Below are 16,449 nucleotides of genomic sequence, written 5' to 3'. Positions count from 1 at the left end.
AGCATTAACAATTATAGGAGTTCCTCTAAAAGTGTAAGGTTCAATTACCTTTTTTTATTTTTTCAATTAAATAAGATCAACTGCATTGCATATACAATAGTGACATACCCTTTCATTCCATGTTTACCTGTATTATTCTACATCAGGTTGTTAAAATGAATTTTATTGGAAAAATCTTTCATTAGTTTGTTTCTCAGAACGTGCTTAGCATCAGTGTTGAAAAAATGTACTTTAATTGCCGTCTTTCTCGTAGATAAATCGTGGCCTGCAGCAGAGCAATTCACCAACTGATGCATGGCAGCATTTTGCCCTGTTTCAGTTCTTGAACGTAATTAAGTTCTCTACAGAAGTTGCTACCAAGTTCTGGGGTCATCTTTGTTAGGAGTTGCAAATCTGGTAACTTCATAGAACCGAGGCTGCGGCAGCTTAATGTTTCCAGGTCCAGCCAGTAGCAAGGCCGAGTACGTACTCCTAATAGGCACACGTGCACACAGTGTGCACCTAATCTTGTTCCCTTCTGTGGCTGGTCAGGGTAAAAGCCTGGTAGCAGAAAATACATGTGTATATATATATGTGGAGAGTATGGATCCCTCCAGTAGCTAACATTGGACACTCAGTATATCCTGTGGGTGACTCCTGTTCTGCCCACTTGTCTCACGTGCTGACACTTACAGACACAGAAGCGCACACGTATCCCTCCAGTAGCTGGTCCAGACCTATGGCCTGACCTGCATCTGACTCTCAGACCCCCGGTCTTTCAGGTACTTGGCTTGGACCTTCTGGTTCCTCACGAAGCCAACACTCAGACTCCCTGGTGTCTGCAGGTACCCAGTCTAAACCCGTGGCCTCTCCAGCACCTGGCTTCTAAGCCTCTCATTCTACTCCCCACTTTTAGCCCTCCCTCTAAACATCCTAGAGTAAGTCTTGCACAATCCCAATATTCTCCTTCCTTGCACCTCATGTTGAGTCCCATGTTACTGCAGAGAGTAACACCCCTTCCCCACTCCTGCAGTGTGTAGGGGGATCTGCGGAGAGACTCTGCCGTTGACTCATCTAGTAAGTCCCACGCCTGGACAAGGGGCTGTTTTTCCTCCTGTGGTAGCTCTGGGATTAGCCGAGTCAGGGTGCTCCATTTGCTCTGATTAGGTTATTGGGGTTCCTCTACCTGTCATTATCCCTGCCCTCACTTTTTGTTTAAGGAAGATAGTTTTTAATCACATAACTAAACAATTTATATTTCAAGAATAGTAGTCCTATTCTGCATCTTTTTAAGGCATGTTTATTCCGGGAAGTTGCTCCTCACTCTTTTCTCTTTCACTGGTTGCCTCTGATTTACTTTTCTGCATTTTTATATGTATGCAAACAGTATTCCTGCAAATAAGATAGTAATTCTTTTTACTTGTCATACTGCTATAATGCTATCAAATATAGTCAAGTATATAATAGTCTAACAATGTTTTTTGTGCCTTATAGCATTTAGCAGAGTCCTTGCTGCATGTTATTCTCAATAAACTCAAGGCTCAGAAGAATGCCACAAATTACAATTTCAATCAGGCTCTATGTCGAGTCTATACAGGAATTTGTCGACAGTTGGGAGATTTGGAAAGAGCCCGCATTTTCTGCTATAGCCTACTTAAAGAAGGTATAGTATGGCTTAGTGGTCTTGTATCTTAAATATGGTGTGTGTCTTTGCTGTAGTGTTCCAGAATGATTATGTTTGTAAAAACAAACAAACAAAAATCCTGTGAACGGGACATTTTCCTTAGAACTTTTTTGTATAGTGCAGAAGTACAGACTGTTCTAGAAGAAATTTCCCTTCTCACAGTTCCTCCACATCTGTGTCTCAGTTTAGTGATGACCTGGGCTCTTAGTAGTCTCATTTTTCCAAAGAAATATTTTATTTAGGATCCTCTGTGCTTTCATTTTTGCCCCACCATCTCCAAAATGATAATGGGGAATTTCGTAGTTTTTGCTCATCAGTATTTTCTTATTTTAACTGAGTAAGCACTGACTGATAAAGCAAGTGTGATTTAAAAACATGTATTGGCTTAAAATAGTGTCAGGAGTTGAACAATACCTTGATCAAGAACCAGTGCATTTGTACAAAATGTCCTTCTTAAAGTTTTATTACTTCCCATTAGCCAAAGTCTCGCTTGGTTGAGAGGTTTTTAAATTTTTGGTTCCCTTCCTCTCCTTCCCCTTCCTTTTGTTCCTGGTAACAAAGGTAATACATACATACTATAACTGTACTAAATTAAGAGTCTGTCTTAGTTCTGGAAGGACTTCACTTAGTTTGAAAATACCGACCCGTCCAGGGCTCAAAACAGTATACTGGTATCTGTTTTTCAAATTAAAATAAAATTTGAGAGCACTGGGGAGCAAAATGCTACAATTTTTCATTGCTTCAGTTAGTGGTTATCTTCCATATAACATCTCTGTCTTTTTCTCTTTTTTTCATCTTACTAACGATTTTGATTTTATTTTGTTCTTAATTATCTTTTTTTTGTTGGGTTGGGATATTTTTGATCGGGGTTTTTTGCTTGGGTTCTTTTTGGAATTCCTGTTTCCTCCCCTGTTTTTCTGTCCTTCATGCAGTCCATCATAACTCTCCTTTCACTTTTTTCATGTTAATAGTTTTAATACTGCACCATGTCAAACTATTACTTGTCAGATATCTTTTCTTAGTCTAAACTAACAATTAAGCCTTTTGTTTTGCAGTGCCTTGGTACTTTGTCTTTTTGGGGGCTCTTGCAAATATTAAGCATTCCCGGTTTTTTCCTTTCTTTTTCTGTGTAAAATCCAAACTTCAGTAGCTAAATGCAGGTTTTTGTTGAATGATTTTCTATTCTATACTTTCAATTGCATGAATTCCTGTTGTGGTTGTTTTGTGGTTTTATTGTTATCTTTTGAGTGTGAACAGGTGTAAACACATCTTAAGCGTTGTTTGTTGTTTTTTTAAATTTGTTTATTTTTATTTGATTACAATGCATTCATTTTAGGGTTTTCTCTTTCATGTAGTTTCACATATTAATTCCCACCAGAATTATGGCAACACAAGCGTGAGCTACGTGCCAGCTACACAATTGCCAAATTGACTATAAACAGTCAGTACTACTTCATTAGACTGGCATAAATCTGTTTTCTTGACTTCTTGTCTATCCTTTTTTGTTCTGTTCTCCTTTCAGGTATTCTACCTTAAATGACTATAAGTTCAATGTTACCTTTCTTTGGTTATGTTTCCTTTTACCCCTCCTCTGTTCCCCTCCTTTATTCTTTTTTTCTTTTCTTCTGTTGATGCCCCTTTAACTCTTACTCATCACTGAGTGAGTCTTTTAAATGTTCCAAATTCATGGGCAGGCAATTCAAGTTGCAGCATGTAGATAATTCTAGTTTAGCAACAGTCCTTGTTCTGACAAAAAAGAAGTTCATTCTTCATTCATGTGGTGAGGGGCTTCAGAGTAGAGAAGGTCCATCCAAGACACTGGGTGGAACTCTATAAATTCTTTATGCTCAGTGAATCCATTAAAGCTTCTTGATTTGATGTATTTTCATATGCTCTCTAGTTCTTAAGATGTTTCTAAAAATGTAGAAGTCATGCTGAAGTGAAGAGGGAAGACACATTTAGCTTTTCAGTTTTCATTGGTTTTTATAGCTTTTTATAGTGACAGTAGTGTTTCAGGCATATGTATTGCAGTATTGCATTTCATGCATGATAGTAATAGCTGCTTCTTGCTTATTCCAATGTGCTTTTTATTGCTTGCAGTCTGCACGCTCATGTTTTATCTTAATATTTTGCCTTGAAGATCTCTGCTTTGGTGTTCAGAAGGGTCTATTAACTTCCCTTTGATGGCCTGGAACTCTGTCCTCTCTTACTTGTATAGTTCTGGATATATAGTTGTCAGATGCTTGCTCCGAATTAATTTAATGAATGAGGTTTCTTCAACTATATCAGTAGCACACTTTTTGTGTTTATGGAAATATAAATTTTGACATGCATCATTCATATACGCTCACTTATAACTTGTATAATGTATAATTTCCCTGACAGAGTCTGGGAAAACTGCTGAGCAATATCAGATTTCATATTTGAATTGCATGAAAGTTCTTTGCAGAGGTTTTGGTGTTGGTTTTTTCGTGTGAATTGCATAGGTGTATGGGTGCAAGGTGTTAGCAAGTACTGTGGATTTGTACTGAAGACCCTATTTTCACATTATTATGCATCTCAGGATTATTTTTTTTCTTTTGGACTAGCTCTAGTTTGATCCAGTGATCACAGTGCTCATTTGTGACTGGAGTGTATTAGGTAGGCTTCTGGAGTGCATCTTCCAGTTTAATTTCATCCTAAAAGAATCCAGTTTCAATGCTCCAAGACCATTCTCCTTAGTGAACTGAAGTGTGGTAAGAAGGATGAAGGCAGACTAACCCCAAAACGTTAAAGGAACGGTCCTTTTGCACTGTTGTTACACAGCGAAGTCCAGGGAAGCCTCTTCCTCCCCCCCCGCCCCCCCTTTAAAAAAAAGAGTGAAATTACAATGGGGGAGGTGGCTTAAGGGGGGAGGGGGGGAATGTGGGGGTTTTTTCTGGGTCTTTAATTTGGGGACTGAGATGTGCTAATATGACTCCCCTTCCCTGGGCTGCAGTTGTTACGTGACTTCTATGCCTTCTTTCCTAGTTATCTTGCTTTTATTACTAGCTTTTAATGCCTGAGTATATATTTTTCTGGTTTTAAATGTAAAAAACTTACTTTGTTCTCTCTTTTCTTCCTTAGACTTTCCAGACTCAGAAAAATTGATTTTATTTATCATAAATGTGTGGTCTGACATATTTGTCTTCCAAGGTGCAATTAACAAAGCTATGCAATTAGTTGTCAGGCAGAGTGCAAGCAACGAGATGCTGGCCTGTTTTAGTGCTTATCTCAACTGGGAACAGGTATGGTCTGCTTTCATTGTCAGGATCAGCTTTTGTCTGCATTGGTCGCTTTGCTGGCTCAATCAAATCAAGCAGCTTACTTCTGATGAAGGGTGTGAAGATACCCTGTGAATCTCCCCTGAAGTCTGTGCAATTGCACAACTAATGCTGCTTCTGGCCTTCTTCCTGTGGTTGTCTAGACCGTACTAGAACACAACACGTTTCTTGTTTTCCCTATTAAATACTAATCCCTCTATGAAACATTAAAAGTGAATATTGTTTTCAAACTCTGGCTGGAGTGTTCTTGAACTAGGCAGTTCTGTCCCTCTGTGGAACTGTGACTGATGTTCTTTGAGGTGGTGTTTTTGTTTTGTTTTGTTGGGGTTTTTTAATATGTATTGGGCTTGTCTGTCTTTCATAGTTCTCTGTGTAATAGGTAATTATTTATCGCAGTTGATTTCAAGATGAGCCTGTCTCTTTTTACTCATGATCTTTCTGTGAGGTAGGCTGTAAATATCCATTTATCACCAAAAAAATATCAGCCAATTAATTACATAAGCAGTTGGCATGATCAGTACAAAACGGCAGTGATGGCAGAAGGATGACCAATGTTAAGGACCTAAGGACTTTTGAGATTTGACTTCAAGTCTTCGAGCCCTTGGGCAAGTCATTTAATTTCTGTCAGTTGTCAGCAGGCACACATTACCATCCTGAAAGGGATGTTGCAAAGAGGAAGAATTGGGACATGCTTGATATCAGTAGGAGCAAATTTATATCACACAGATGGAAAGCCAGAGGTACTTTGCTTCTGGAGAAGGAGTTTGTTTAACAGGCTTGGGTGTTTGCTTGAAGGCTAGAGCCCCGGTAGTTTTGAAAACCCCATATTAATGCCAGGCTTGCTTGGTGGAAGTGCTCTAGTTCTCTAAATATCAAGTGAACAAAATAATCTTGATTCATAGCTCACCTATTCCCTATCCTAACATGCTACTCCACAACTGCCTTGGGGACTGTAGCCAGGCTTACTGCTGTCAGCATAGCCTTTAGGTGTTTTACCCACTGGAAAAAAGCATGTTTGGGTTTTTTTTTTTTTAAGGTCTGAAACCAGCTTTGAATTTAATATGGTACCACTGGAATTACAGCCCCTCTAAACCTCCTGATTTAGTGCAGGTTTACAGTGGAGTGAGTTAAGAGGGCATGGATTTGTATATGTTTCTTTTTTGATACAATCATGGTTCTGATGTAGCATTAAGCTCTGGTATTCAGGGTTATGCTGTACTGTAATCCCTGTTTAGCAAAGAATTTGTATTCTCCATTCTATTAGGTCACAGGTTTCAATCTTATGCCAATAGAGTACATAAGTAGGCCTCAGTAAATGTTCCTGGAAGTATTAATTCTGTGCACTCGCACTACCTACTTTCTTTATGGATCTTTATGAAATATGAGAGCTGCTGCAGCAGGGGAGAAGGACCTCAGGAATTTCTGTATTGGTGATAGGAGATGACATCATCCTATCTGTAAGATGTGTTTTACTTAGGTGGAAATACAGGGCAAAATTTCAAGTGGATTGTTGTTGACAGTCTGTTATACATATAATTTTATGAGAATATTATTCCACTTATGAAAGTAAAGCTCATATAGAATGGGTATTTAGTTCTTGGTCAAAGTATGCCATTTTAGTGACTTGCACCATTGCAGAAATTGCCAATGATATGAGGTTTTGTACCGAGAAGATATGCTGAGCACCCACTGTGTTTATGTGATAAGCCTAGACTTTTTTCTTAATATTTCAGATATTCAAAGGATGTTTGTTTTTAAATTTCCTTGCTTGCCCTAGCTATTTAATTAGCAGAATTCTTTCACGTGACATGTTTTCAGTTATTACTACCTCAACTATTGAAAGTACTTGCTTGGAAAGTAGCCCCTAATGAACAATAAAGAGTAACAAATTTCAGCATCAGAAAATCATTTAAAAAGAAACCAAACAAAAAAACCTCCAAACTTACAAAGTGAGCAGGACTAGTCTAATCTTCTTGCATTGGAAAACACTCTTCTGACCTTAAAGCTTCATTGAGAGAACCAAAAATCCCCAAATTGTAGGAGGAGAGAAGAGAGTGGGTGTAGGGTTTGTGGGTTTTGTTGTGGTTTGTTTTTTTTTTTCCAAACTCTCCTTTTAGTAAAAGCATTAAAAAAAAAAAATACTGAGTACTTGAAGATTTTAGTTTATATACTCCTTTTGTTTGTGTGAAGTCAAAGCCAAAGTTGAATTTATGGTGTAAGATGCTGTGGACTGTCAGAATCAAATATATGTAAAGAGTTTGGTTCTGGGTTGGTAACTTTTCATGCATTAAGATAATCACCTTCTAAAATTCCAGAGTTCCTCTTTAGATGCTGGTATTATGGTCTCAAACCTGCTTTTAGAAATGCAGTCATGTCCAAAAGTAGAATTTCAACTGAGTGAGCATTATGGAGAAGATCTGAGTGAAGATGCTTGGCAGTACATATTTGCTGTTGATCTACTCTGCTCTCGCCTGAAGTGGGACTGGACACATGACAATGTTATAAGGTATTGTGGCAAACACTTCTTTCAAATGTTTTCCTGTGTGGTTTTTTTGTGGTTTGTTTTGGTGTTGGGTTTTTTTTTTCCAAATGTGAGACTTTATGATTTGCTTTTAACATAATAAAACATTGCATAGATACTTAGAAATGAGGGTGTTTTAACCTGATGAGACCTAGACTGCTGTGTTTGTGTGCCTTATTGATTACTCATTCTATCTTAAAATGAGGAGATGTAGGATTTTATGGTACTGGTCCAAGAAATTAACCCTGTTTGAACCATTCTAATAAAGAATTGCTTTTAAAATAGCTATATGTGGACAGTTGTGAAGATTTTGAGATGGATCGTTTGTCAACGAAGCAAAATGATTGATTGTCTTTCTCTGAACTTAACTGTTGAATTCCCCTCCCCCCCATCACTAGAACATGAGGGTGGAACTTTTGATGTGTAAATAGCACTCCTTCAGTGCTGAAAGTGAAATGTAACCATACTCATTAGCACACTACCCTGATTTCAGTCTGATTTTAATTCTAAAATCATTGTAATACTTAGATTCAGTGTCTTAAATTTTCTTTGAACTCTATAATCCAGTGCATGGAGTGCTACCGTACTTGGTTTGGAAGACCTCATTTTGATACCTACACTGATCTGACAGCCTCTATTTTCTATGTAGAGGTTACATAACCTAGTAGAATCTCAAAAAATATGGCATTTGTTTAACTATGACATAATGTAATCATTGAGTATAAAGTAAATGCAAATAACTTAAAACCATCATCAAGTCTTCTATAAAAGTTCCATGCTTTCAAATAGTAAAGTTATTTTTAGTGAAATACTTTTAAAATTAATAGAAATTAGCTTCAGTGAAAGGTATGTCATTTTAAGTAAAGCCATACAGAGTTGAGTGTTGGGAGTTGTGCTGATAACAGGTAGCTAGGTCTATTAGCATCATTTTAAGGACAAAAAAAGTCTTCTCTCAGGTCCTTTCAGGTTTAAAAACAAGCATCAAATCCTACTTGTAACATGCAAACTGAATTTTCAGTCATATAAAGAGCTTGCATAACATCTCAGCATGACATTTGCAAGTAACGCGATTTCACATACATCTGTGAAGTCAGTGGAGTGAGTTCTTGACTTTAGGTAGAGATGCAGAATGTTGCAGGGAAATGAATGGAAGATGAACAGGAATATTATTCTAAAGAGGAATGATTCCTCCAGAAAGTTAGCTTTGATTGTTTGGGTTTAAAACCTTCTTTACATTACTCGGAGTTGTGGATGCTTGGAATATTATGAGTTTCCCTAGAAGGTGAATTAAAGATGGAAGTGGAGCTATGGAAATACATGGTAAACAGAAGAACCATTTGCATTCAGTATTGTATAAATATTGTACCACCCCTTCATGCAGTATCAGTGTTTCAAATTCATTTTGTCTTTCCCAGCAAAGTGCTTTGGCCTTCTATGGATAAATGGGTAAAGAAGAGAAAGGGGCATGAAACTGCTCAGTCCATTCCAGATAGTGTTATAGCATTGACACTTAGGCTAATAGGTAAGTAATCTAAATTCTTGGTTGAACTTCTGCTTTGTCTAAGTGTGTCCTTTGAAAGTGTCAGCCTGCCTGGAAAGTGAATTGAAGTATTTTTGCAGGTTTTTTGATTTATTTTTTTTTTCCACTTTCTTCAAAAATTTTCACCTTAAAAGCCAAACTTTTACAATCCTATGCAGATATTTTCTGTTTGTCAACCTGTGGAAAGCATGTACTTAAGTTTTGAGAGATGTTACTCTGATTTCACAATAACAAATACCAACATGTTTTCTGTATTTAAAATGAAATCATCTGTAGCTACATAGGCTTTATAGTAAAGTGTATAAAATAATGTTTTATATGCAACATAATACCTCTTTCTGCAATTTTAGGTTAGATTCATTTATTTGGGATCTAGATGGCCTCCAAGTTAAATAGATAAACTTTGGGTTTCAATTGATATTTTCAGTGTGTAGGCTATATAATATTGTTTGTTAAACAGAAATTGCATTCCTTGAGAGTTTTACACTTACAGATTGTAAACCTGCGGGAGGTTGGATCAATCTGATGAACAATTCCTTGGGGTCTTTAGTCACAAAAGGAATAGGACAACTGTTGTTCCCAAGACAACATTGTAACAAGAATGACTCATTTTTGTAATTGACATTTGCATTTTCTGTTGGTACTTCAACAGACAATCAGTAAGTCTAAAAATTAGGAAGTTGACTGTCTGAATGTCAGATACAGAATAATCTTTTTTTTCTTTCAGGTCGATTGGGCCAAATAGGTTTGAAGGAAGGATATCTTGCTGCAGTGAAGAATATTAGTTCTGTAATAGGACTGTTTGTACAGCATGCAAAAGAGGAAGGTAATGCTTATTTAGAGGAACTTTAGTATAACATCTGCAATGTGAAGTTTTGCCAATGTAAACAGAACACACACAAATTGAGACACACATGCCAAAACACAAGCCTGTTTGTGCAGTTTTGTTAGTGCATAACAGGACAAGTTTTCGCTTTCAGTCCCTTTCTCTTCTGAAGTTAATGAAGCATGTGTATTACCTTCTGTTTGAGACAGAGAACAGTTCTGAGATAGTTTCAGCCACCTTGGAATTACACTGCTTCATGTAACAGCATACCAGCTGCCTCGGAAAACTTAAAGGGTGATCTTAACTTGAGCAGTAAATAGCTAATTTGTTACCTGAGCAGCAAGATTGCTGTATTGGGAGGGGGCTGCAAGACAGTCCGGATTCCTGACTGAGACAAAGCTAGGCAATTAGGGCAGCAGAGATCTATATTGCTAAGTTATTCTGGATGTCAAGTATATTTTGCAGTGAGACTGCAAAGTGCATTGGTTGATGTTAGGGAGCTGTTTTGAACCACGTGTATAGCTTCTTTTCCTTGCAGTCTCAAGTTGTTCCAAGTAAGTGGTGTATGTCTGTGTCTGTTTCAGACTCTGTCTAAACCTGACTGTTTTCGTAAAAGTCTGATCACCCTTAACTAGAGTAAAATCACTCGATGCTCACATCTTTTATGCCCTTTGAATACTGAAAACCTGCTGAACTCAATAAAGTGCAAAGTGCTAGTATAAAATGAGATGTTACGGAATTTGTGTGCAGGTTGTCATCTTGCTACTTTCTGGTTTTAGGCATCCCAATTGTTGATGTGTTTTAATTCCACTTCTTGAACTAATAGTTTCTTTAGATTCAGGTTTCCCCAAAAACATTATTGCATATCAAAGTTTCTATAAGGTGATTTGTGTTAACTTTTTGCAGGTGTTCCCTGGGGCGTGCAGCTGGCAGCCATATATTCACTCTGTGACTTGGGTTCAAGCAATCCGGAAGGTATTGTTGAGGCCATCCATGCTTGGAGAGCAACAGTTCTTAACAACATCCCTTTTGCTGTCACAAGTGGCATAGCTGAAATCACTTCCCTGTGTAAAATGGAGCTAAACTAAAGTCTAGGGAAGTGGACTGATCTAAAGGAAGAAGTGCCTTATTTTACTAAGCAGTAGTTGGTTCCAGTTAAAAACAATACAAAGTGGTGTGTCCTCTTTTATTTAATTTTTTTTTTAACAGAATGCCTGATCACACAAAGCAAGCTCAAGTATTTTATTTCGCTTTTCTGTTTGACGGAAGAGTTTTTAAAAAATAGATTAAAAGACTTGCTTTTCGTAATAACTGGTCAGTGATCTGAAAACCAGTGCATCTGACTCTGAGATATTTCTGGTTTGATGTCAATAAAAATCAGTAATAGTTTCCATTATTTTACTTCCATGATTTTGGAGCATGGGCTGATTGACACAACAGAAGATTGAGCCTGGCTGAAAACCTGGCTCTATTATTTTGTACTATATTTATAAAGTAACTGTTCAGATAGCAGAACTTTGCCCAGATTCTGCTTTATTTTGCTTGAGTAGTCTCATAAGCTTAATTTAAAATACTTGTGTAAGACAGGTAGGAACTGACTTTTTGTGTAACAATCATGTATAGAGTAACAGAGATATTAAATCTCTGAACTTGTATATATGGTATATTCTGATAATGTGTCTCACATTTGATATTGTTCCACTTGGGGAATTTTGTGTATGTAAATAGAAAATTGGTTCAACAAAAGTTCACGTTTTTAATGATAGCTTCACTACACTCTGTGTTTTTGTATCTTTCATAATAAAAGAAGCAAACACCATTGTGTTCTTGTTGGTCTTTTTAAATAACGCAGAATGAACTGTTGTTTCTAGCTTATATAAATACTACTTTGGGAGGCAGGAGGAAATTACCGATGAGGTCATTTCACTAAATGAACTGCCCATAACACTAGTTCTGGCCGCTGGAACGAGGGTGTATTGCATCTCTCCAGAATTTTCCGGTGTGCGCTGGGGGCTGGGGAGGTAGTTTTAAAAATCCATTGAAAACTTCTATTTTCACCCCCTGATTATAACCACATGAAGGGGTGAGCTTTGCAATGCAGATTCTCATTGTAGTGGGACCTAGACTCTGCCAGAGCTTTGATGTGGTGTCAGTCTTTTTTCCCTTTTCTTTTGATCATGAAAAGGTCAAAAGGCTTTTAGTCTGCTGAAGGCAGCTGTAAACTTGGATAATGAAATCGTTAACTGGGAGTGAATTGGACAGCATACAGTTTACACCTAATTCTTTCTCCTGTGTGTTGTGTCCTTGCAGGCACATCTACGCTTTTGGGCTTGTCTTCAGTCAGTTCAGTATCTTTCAGCTGCAGCAAGCACTTCACAATTTCTTCTGGGTCTTGTAAACTTTTTTGGCACCTGAAGACCAAGTTGTGTTTCTTGGTCCTCTCAACAGTTTCTGAGTTGCTGTGTGAGCTGCGGGCTCTCAGCTCTTGTTGTTGGATCTTATGTTTCCCGGAGGTTCTGCTCTGCAGCGTGCTGAGTTGCTCATGAAAGAAAGAAAAGTCATCCCCTTCCTGCAGTTCTGCTTGATTAGGCGCTGCTGTCTTCAATAGACGGGATGCGCGCTGCCTTTGGTATTGCCTGTTGTATCCGTGCCTGTAGCATCATACTTTAAATTTCATTTAGACACAAGCTTTAGCTTACTCTGCCTTGCCAGTTTGTTCTTATATCTACTTCAGATTAATGTCTGAAAACCTACTGGCTGGTTTTGGTGTGAATGGAATTTTATAAGAACCTCCCTTAGATCTTATGCCTCCTATTCTAGATTCCCTGATAAAGACACCCAAGAAGTAAAATCAATTCACTAACATTTTTTAAATATTCACTGGAAATGTAAAATTCTGGGTTGGAATAGCTGGTACCGACAGTTCAAAATTTGTAGCAAAATCACGCATTTTATAAAATATAAATTGTGTATTTTGTGTAGTTACAGAATTTATACAAAATATTGTATAAATACTTGGTTTCCAATCAAATTGCTTTACTCTGTTGCTTATCTATAGAAGGAAGTTCTTAGTTCACCCATCCACTGTCTTTGCAGTATCTGTCGCTGGCATGTTCTTTATGCTCTGTGCGTGACATAAGGGGTAACACGTACGCTGAACCTTCAGTTCTTCTCATTTCCTCACTGAATTGCAATACTTGGTGTCTGACTCCTTTTGATTGTATTTTGATTTCAAAAGCATATTTCTGTGCCACTTGTGGTAGTCATGTTGCATCATAAGACTTTCTCTCCAGACATATTTGTATTGTCACAGCTTAGAACAACATGCCTGAGAAATTCCACTGCTCATCTATATCACAGATGAAGTGATATAGATCACTTTCAAGTTGTGGGGCTTCATGCCAGAAGGATTAAGTCTTCAGATCCAGGAGGCTGGGTCGTTGTATCTGTGCCGGATCGTTCTGCCTTGTCCTTGGTATCTTTGAAAGCTACAAGCTTAAGAAAGACCAAGCGAGAAGTGCCTTACAAGCCATCTAGCCTTCTTACCTGATTTTTCTGGATTCCAGCACACTGCATTTCTGGAGACCTTGGTGACTGCTGCGGACTAACGCCTAGCTATTCAGGCCATCCTTCAGCACCAAGAAAATCACTGCTGACAACTGTTCCTTCCAGCCACACCTGAGGCAAAACCTTATGAGACTGTTTTCTGCCAGCACCAGTGATGCGATGGCTTTGGTTGCGTTTAGTGTTGATTTTTCTTTGGTGCTGCCTTGGCCTTTAGCCTTTTTCCAACTTTGTGCTAGTTCTGTAGCCTGGGGCGTTCAACTCTGTCTTCATTTCTGCTGCTGGCAGGGTCAGCTCTGGTGCAAAGAGCTGGCGTTGATACGCATTGTGATTTTTGTGCCTTTTCAGAGTCCGACTACCAATGCGGTCTCGTAGCCCTCCCAGAGGTTCTCTCCTCTGAAGTGAAACCATGCAGAGCAAAGTGTCCGTTGATTCCAGTTGCAGACGCAGCTGCTAGCATTCCGGACATCACATGGACCGAAGTGAGTCCAACACAGCCAGCTAGGTCAATGAAAAATGCCTAGTAGTATTGGTAATACCTGTGCGCAGCAGGCGCTGCGACGGATGTCTATCACGAAGGCTTCTGTTAAGGCTCTGTAGAAATTAATTTGCCGCAGGTTGAAGCTGTATGCTGTCTGGGACGCTGGGCATTTTGGTGATTGTGAGGGCTATGGGGATTTTATGTATAGACTCTACTTATCTTTCTTGCATTAAAATGAGCACAGAATATCTGGGGTGTAAGAAGGACAAAAGTAAGCAAAGTTTGACAGTAGAAGAACTGATAATAAATCTGGTAAAGAAAATGAATGGGAAATAGATTAAATAAAAGAAAACAAAAAAAGTTACAATGTGAGAAGAGGATCCCAGATGTTTCAATGCAAAAACATTCCAACCCAAAAATCTTCACAGCAAACAGAAAATCCTGTTGCATTTAGAATTTTTATAAAACACTGACATTTGAAGTATATGAAATTCACAGGGGAAATAGCAGAGCTTTCCAAGACCAAAAATCTACAGCTATACTAATTTGGAAACAAAATTAAAAAAAAAAAAAAAAACCAAACCACTAAGCCATTTACATGGAAAATCTTCTGTTCTGCTAATGTGAGTTTAAGAATAATTTTTTCTCATGCCAGAATGTGAGCCTGATTTTAATTCTGTTGTTACTCTCTACTGTCCAATCAAACTGCATTTGAATAAGCAAAATCAGAATCATTAATAGCTGAAGGTGTTTGCTTCTGTTAAATACTCATCACTTGTATAAAAATAATACTTGTACCTCCCACACACAGTGTCAATTTTACAGTATTTAAAGAGCTGTAAAATGTCGATGTCCATAAATAGGTGAAGAAAGTATAGTGATTTTCACCATATGGAAAGCTTTATCTGTATAATTCTCCTTAATCAGAAATTGCATAAGTAGATTTCTCATCCAGACACGTTCTAAACACTAAAATCCTATTTTGTGTGAAATACTTTGTCTGTTAAAACAGGGGTTTTCAGGTTTCTGTCATCATTTCCAGATTTTTGCTCTCTTGTGTTCTCACATGAACATCGACCGTGTGGCCCATCCCAAACTGTGTGTATCAGAGAATGTTCAAGTTTTCACTTCCTCCACACCTTCTCCGATACCTAAACTAAGACATGAAAAGCTGCCTCAACTGCTAAGAAATTAATGCCAGCAATCTAGGACCTTTTGAGACAAACCGCTCGCCATCAAAATTGATCTCAGGTTAAAATACTCAGCTCTAGCACTTCTCCCCACCCAAATATAGGAGACAGTAAACGTGCTGTTGTTTATTTCTTAGGACAGGCTTCTGACTTCATAGCTGCATTATCAGGTATTTGAAAAATCCCTGACAAACAAGTATTTACTCCAGGAGAAGACACCTGTCATCAGTATTGAGGAACAGTTTAACTGTGTCTGTTTGCCTGTAGATGAACAGGATGCTGGAATAAGTTATTCTAGGAAAAACTGTTTCTTTATTTTACTTGTATAGCTGCCTTTATACTAAAAGTTCTTTTCTGAGTGTATCCTAGCATGCTGTATTGGCAGAAGTATTCCACTGTACGCTCAGTCATACAGCCATCCCTTGCTGGAATACTCAGTTTGGACGTACGTACCTTTTTTTAAACTATGTTTCTACAAAAAGCAGCATCTTGGAGCTATGCTCCCATTTTTTGTTGGCCTGTTACACCATCAGGGTATTTTCCAGGATGATTCTACCTGTCTAGGTATAGTAGCAAACCTTTTCTGGTGTGAATTGGTTTGTCTTCATAAAAGAGAAAGGTCTGGACTCGATTGTTTAAAATTAAGCTCTAGTTATTTTATCAAACCCTCAAACCCTGATGGATTGTCTTTCCTAGCTTCTGCTTTCACCTGCCTGTTTTGAACAAAAAGGATTGCTGAAGCAGGCACTTTAAAAAGGCCAAAGCAGTTACAAGTTTTCCAGTTTGAAATGAATAATGAAATTACATGCTCTGCCCTCAGTTTTCACTGATGAAATTGCACGTATGAACAGAAACCAATCAGAGAACCCGAAGATCTGTTTTCCAGGAGCTGAAATTAGGTGGGTACGTCAGTTTGGAATATCACCACACAGCTTCACATTCTTCCACCCTGCCCAACTTCTCTCTTCAAGAAAAGTCAGAGGCTACTATTAAAAGACTTAAATTAGAGAGAGAGGGTTTCTTCAGAGACAGGCTTTGTAATGACACTGTTTGTTAGTGGACTGAGTAGGCTGAGGTCTCCATCTGCAAAATTCTCAACCTTGTTTAATTGTTCACAGTTTTATAGATCCATGAAATGTTAATGCTTTTGGGTGTTCTGAGTCCATCTATTGCACTCAATGCAACTCCCTTTATGGAATTACTTTTTGCACTTTTTAAATTTAATTTTTTTAAAAATCATTCTCTGGAGCTTAATGAAGCAAAGAGGTACTTCATGGGAGTTAGAAAGAAAATAAGGGAGATATTTACGCAAATGGACTGGTTTTCGATTATTTTGAATTGTAGTCTTAGGTGGCTCAAATT

At 38.0% G+C, this 16,449-nt stretch overlaps 1 protein-coding gene across 10 annotated transcripts in view; it reads left to right on the top strand.

Annotated features, from left to right (window-relative positions):
- Positions 1-11,671, top strand: part of ICE1 (interactor of little elongation complex ELL subunit 1) — a 35,160-nt gene extending 23,489 nt beyond the window's left edge. For 2 of the 10 annotated variants that reach the window (XM_052795511.1, XM_052795870.1), the window contains 7 exons: positions 762-917; positions 1,474-1,642; positions 4,769-4,929; positions 7,281-7,471; positions 8,902-9,008; positions 9,754-9,852; positions 10,759-11,671. In XM_052795511.1, the coding sequence (XP_052651471.1) occupies positions 762-917; positions 1,474-1,642; positions 4,769-4,929; positions 7,281-7,471; positions 8,902-9,008; positions 9,754-9,852; positions 10,759-10,940 (1,065 nt within the window). In that variant the 3' untranslated portion in view covers positions 10,941-11,671. Of the gene's footprint in view, positions 1-761; positions 918-1,473; positions 1,643-4,251; positions 4,304-4,768; positions 4,930-7,280; positions 7,472-8,901; positions 9,009-9,753; positions 9,853-10,758 lie in introns of those variants that run through there. The other 8 variants (XM_052795604.1, XM_052795693.1, XM_052795784.1 and 5 more) reach the window with 8 other exon arrangements.
- Positions 11,672-16,449: the final 4,778 nt, after the last annotated feature.

Source organism: Harpia harpyja, chromosome 1, assembly GCF_026419915.1.
Source record: "Harpia harpyja isolate bHarHar1 chromosome 1, bHarHar1 primary haplotype, whole genome shotgun sequence".
Taxonomy (NCBI): Eukaryota; Metazoa; Chordata; class Aves; order Accipitriformes; family Accipitridae; genus Harpia; species Harpia harpyja.
Note: the sequence above shows the minus strand (reverse complement) of the source record. Positions and strands in the feature narration are given on the sequence as shown.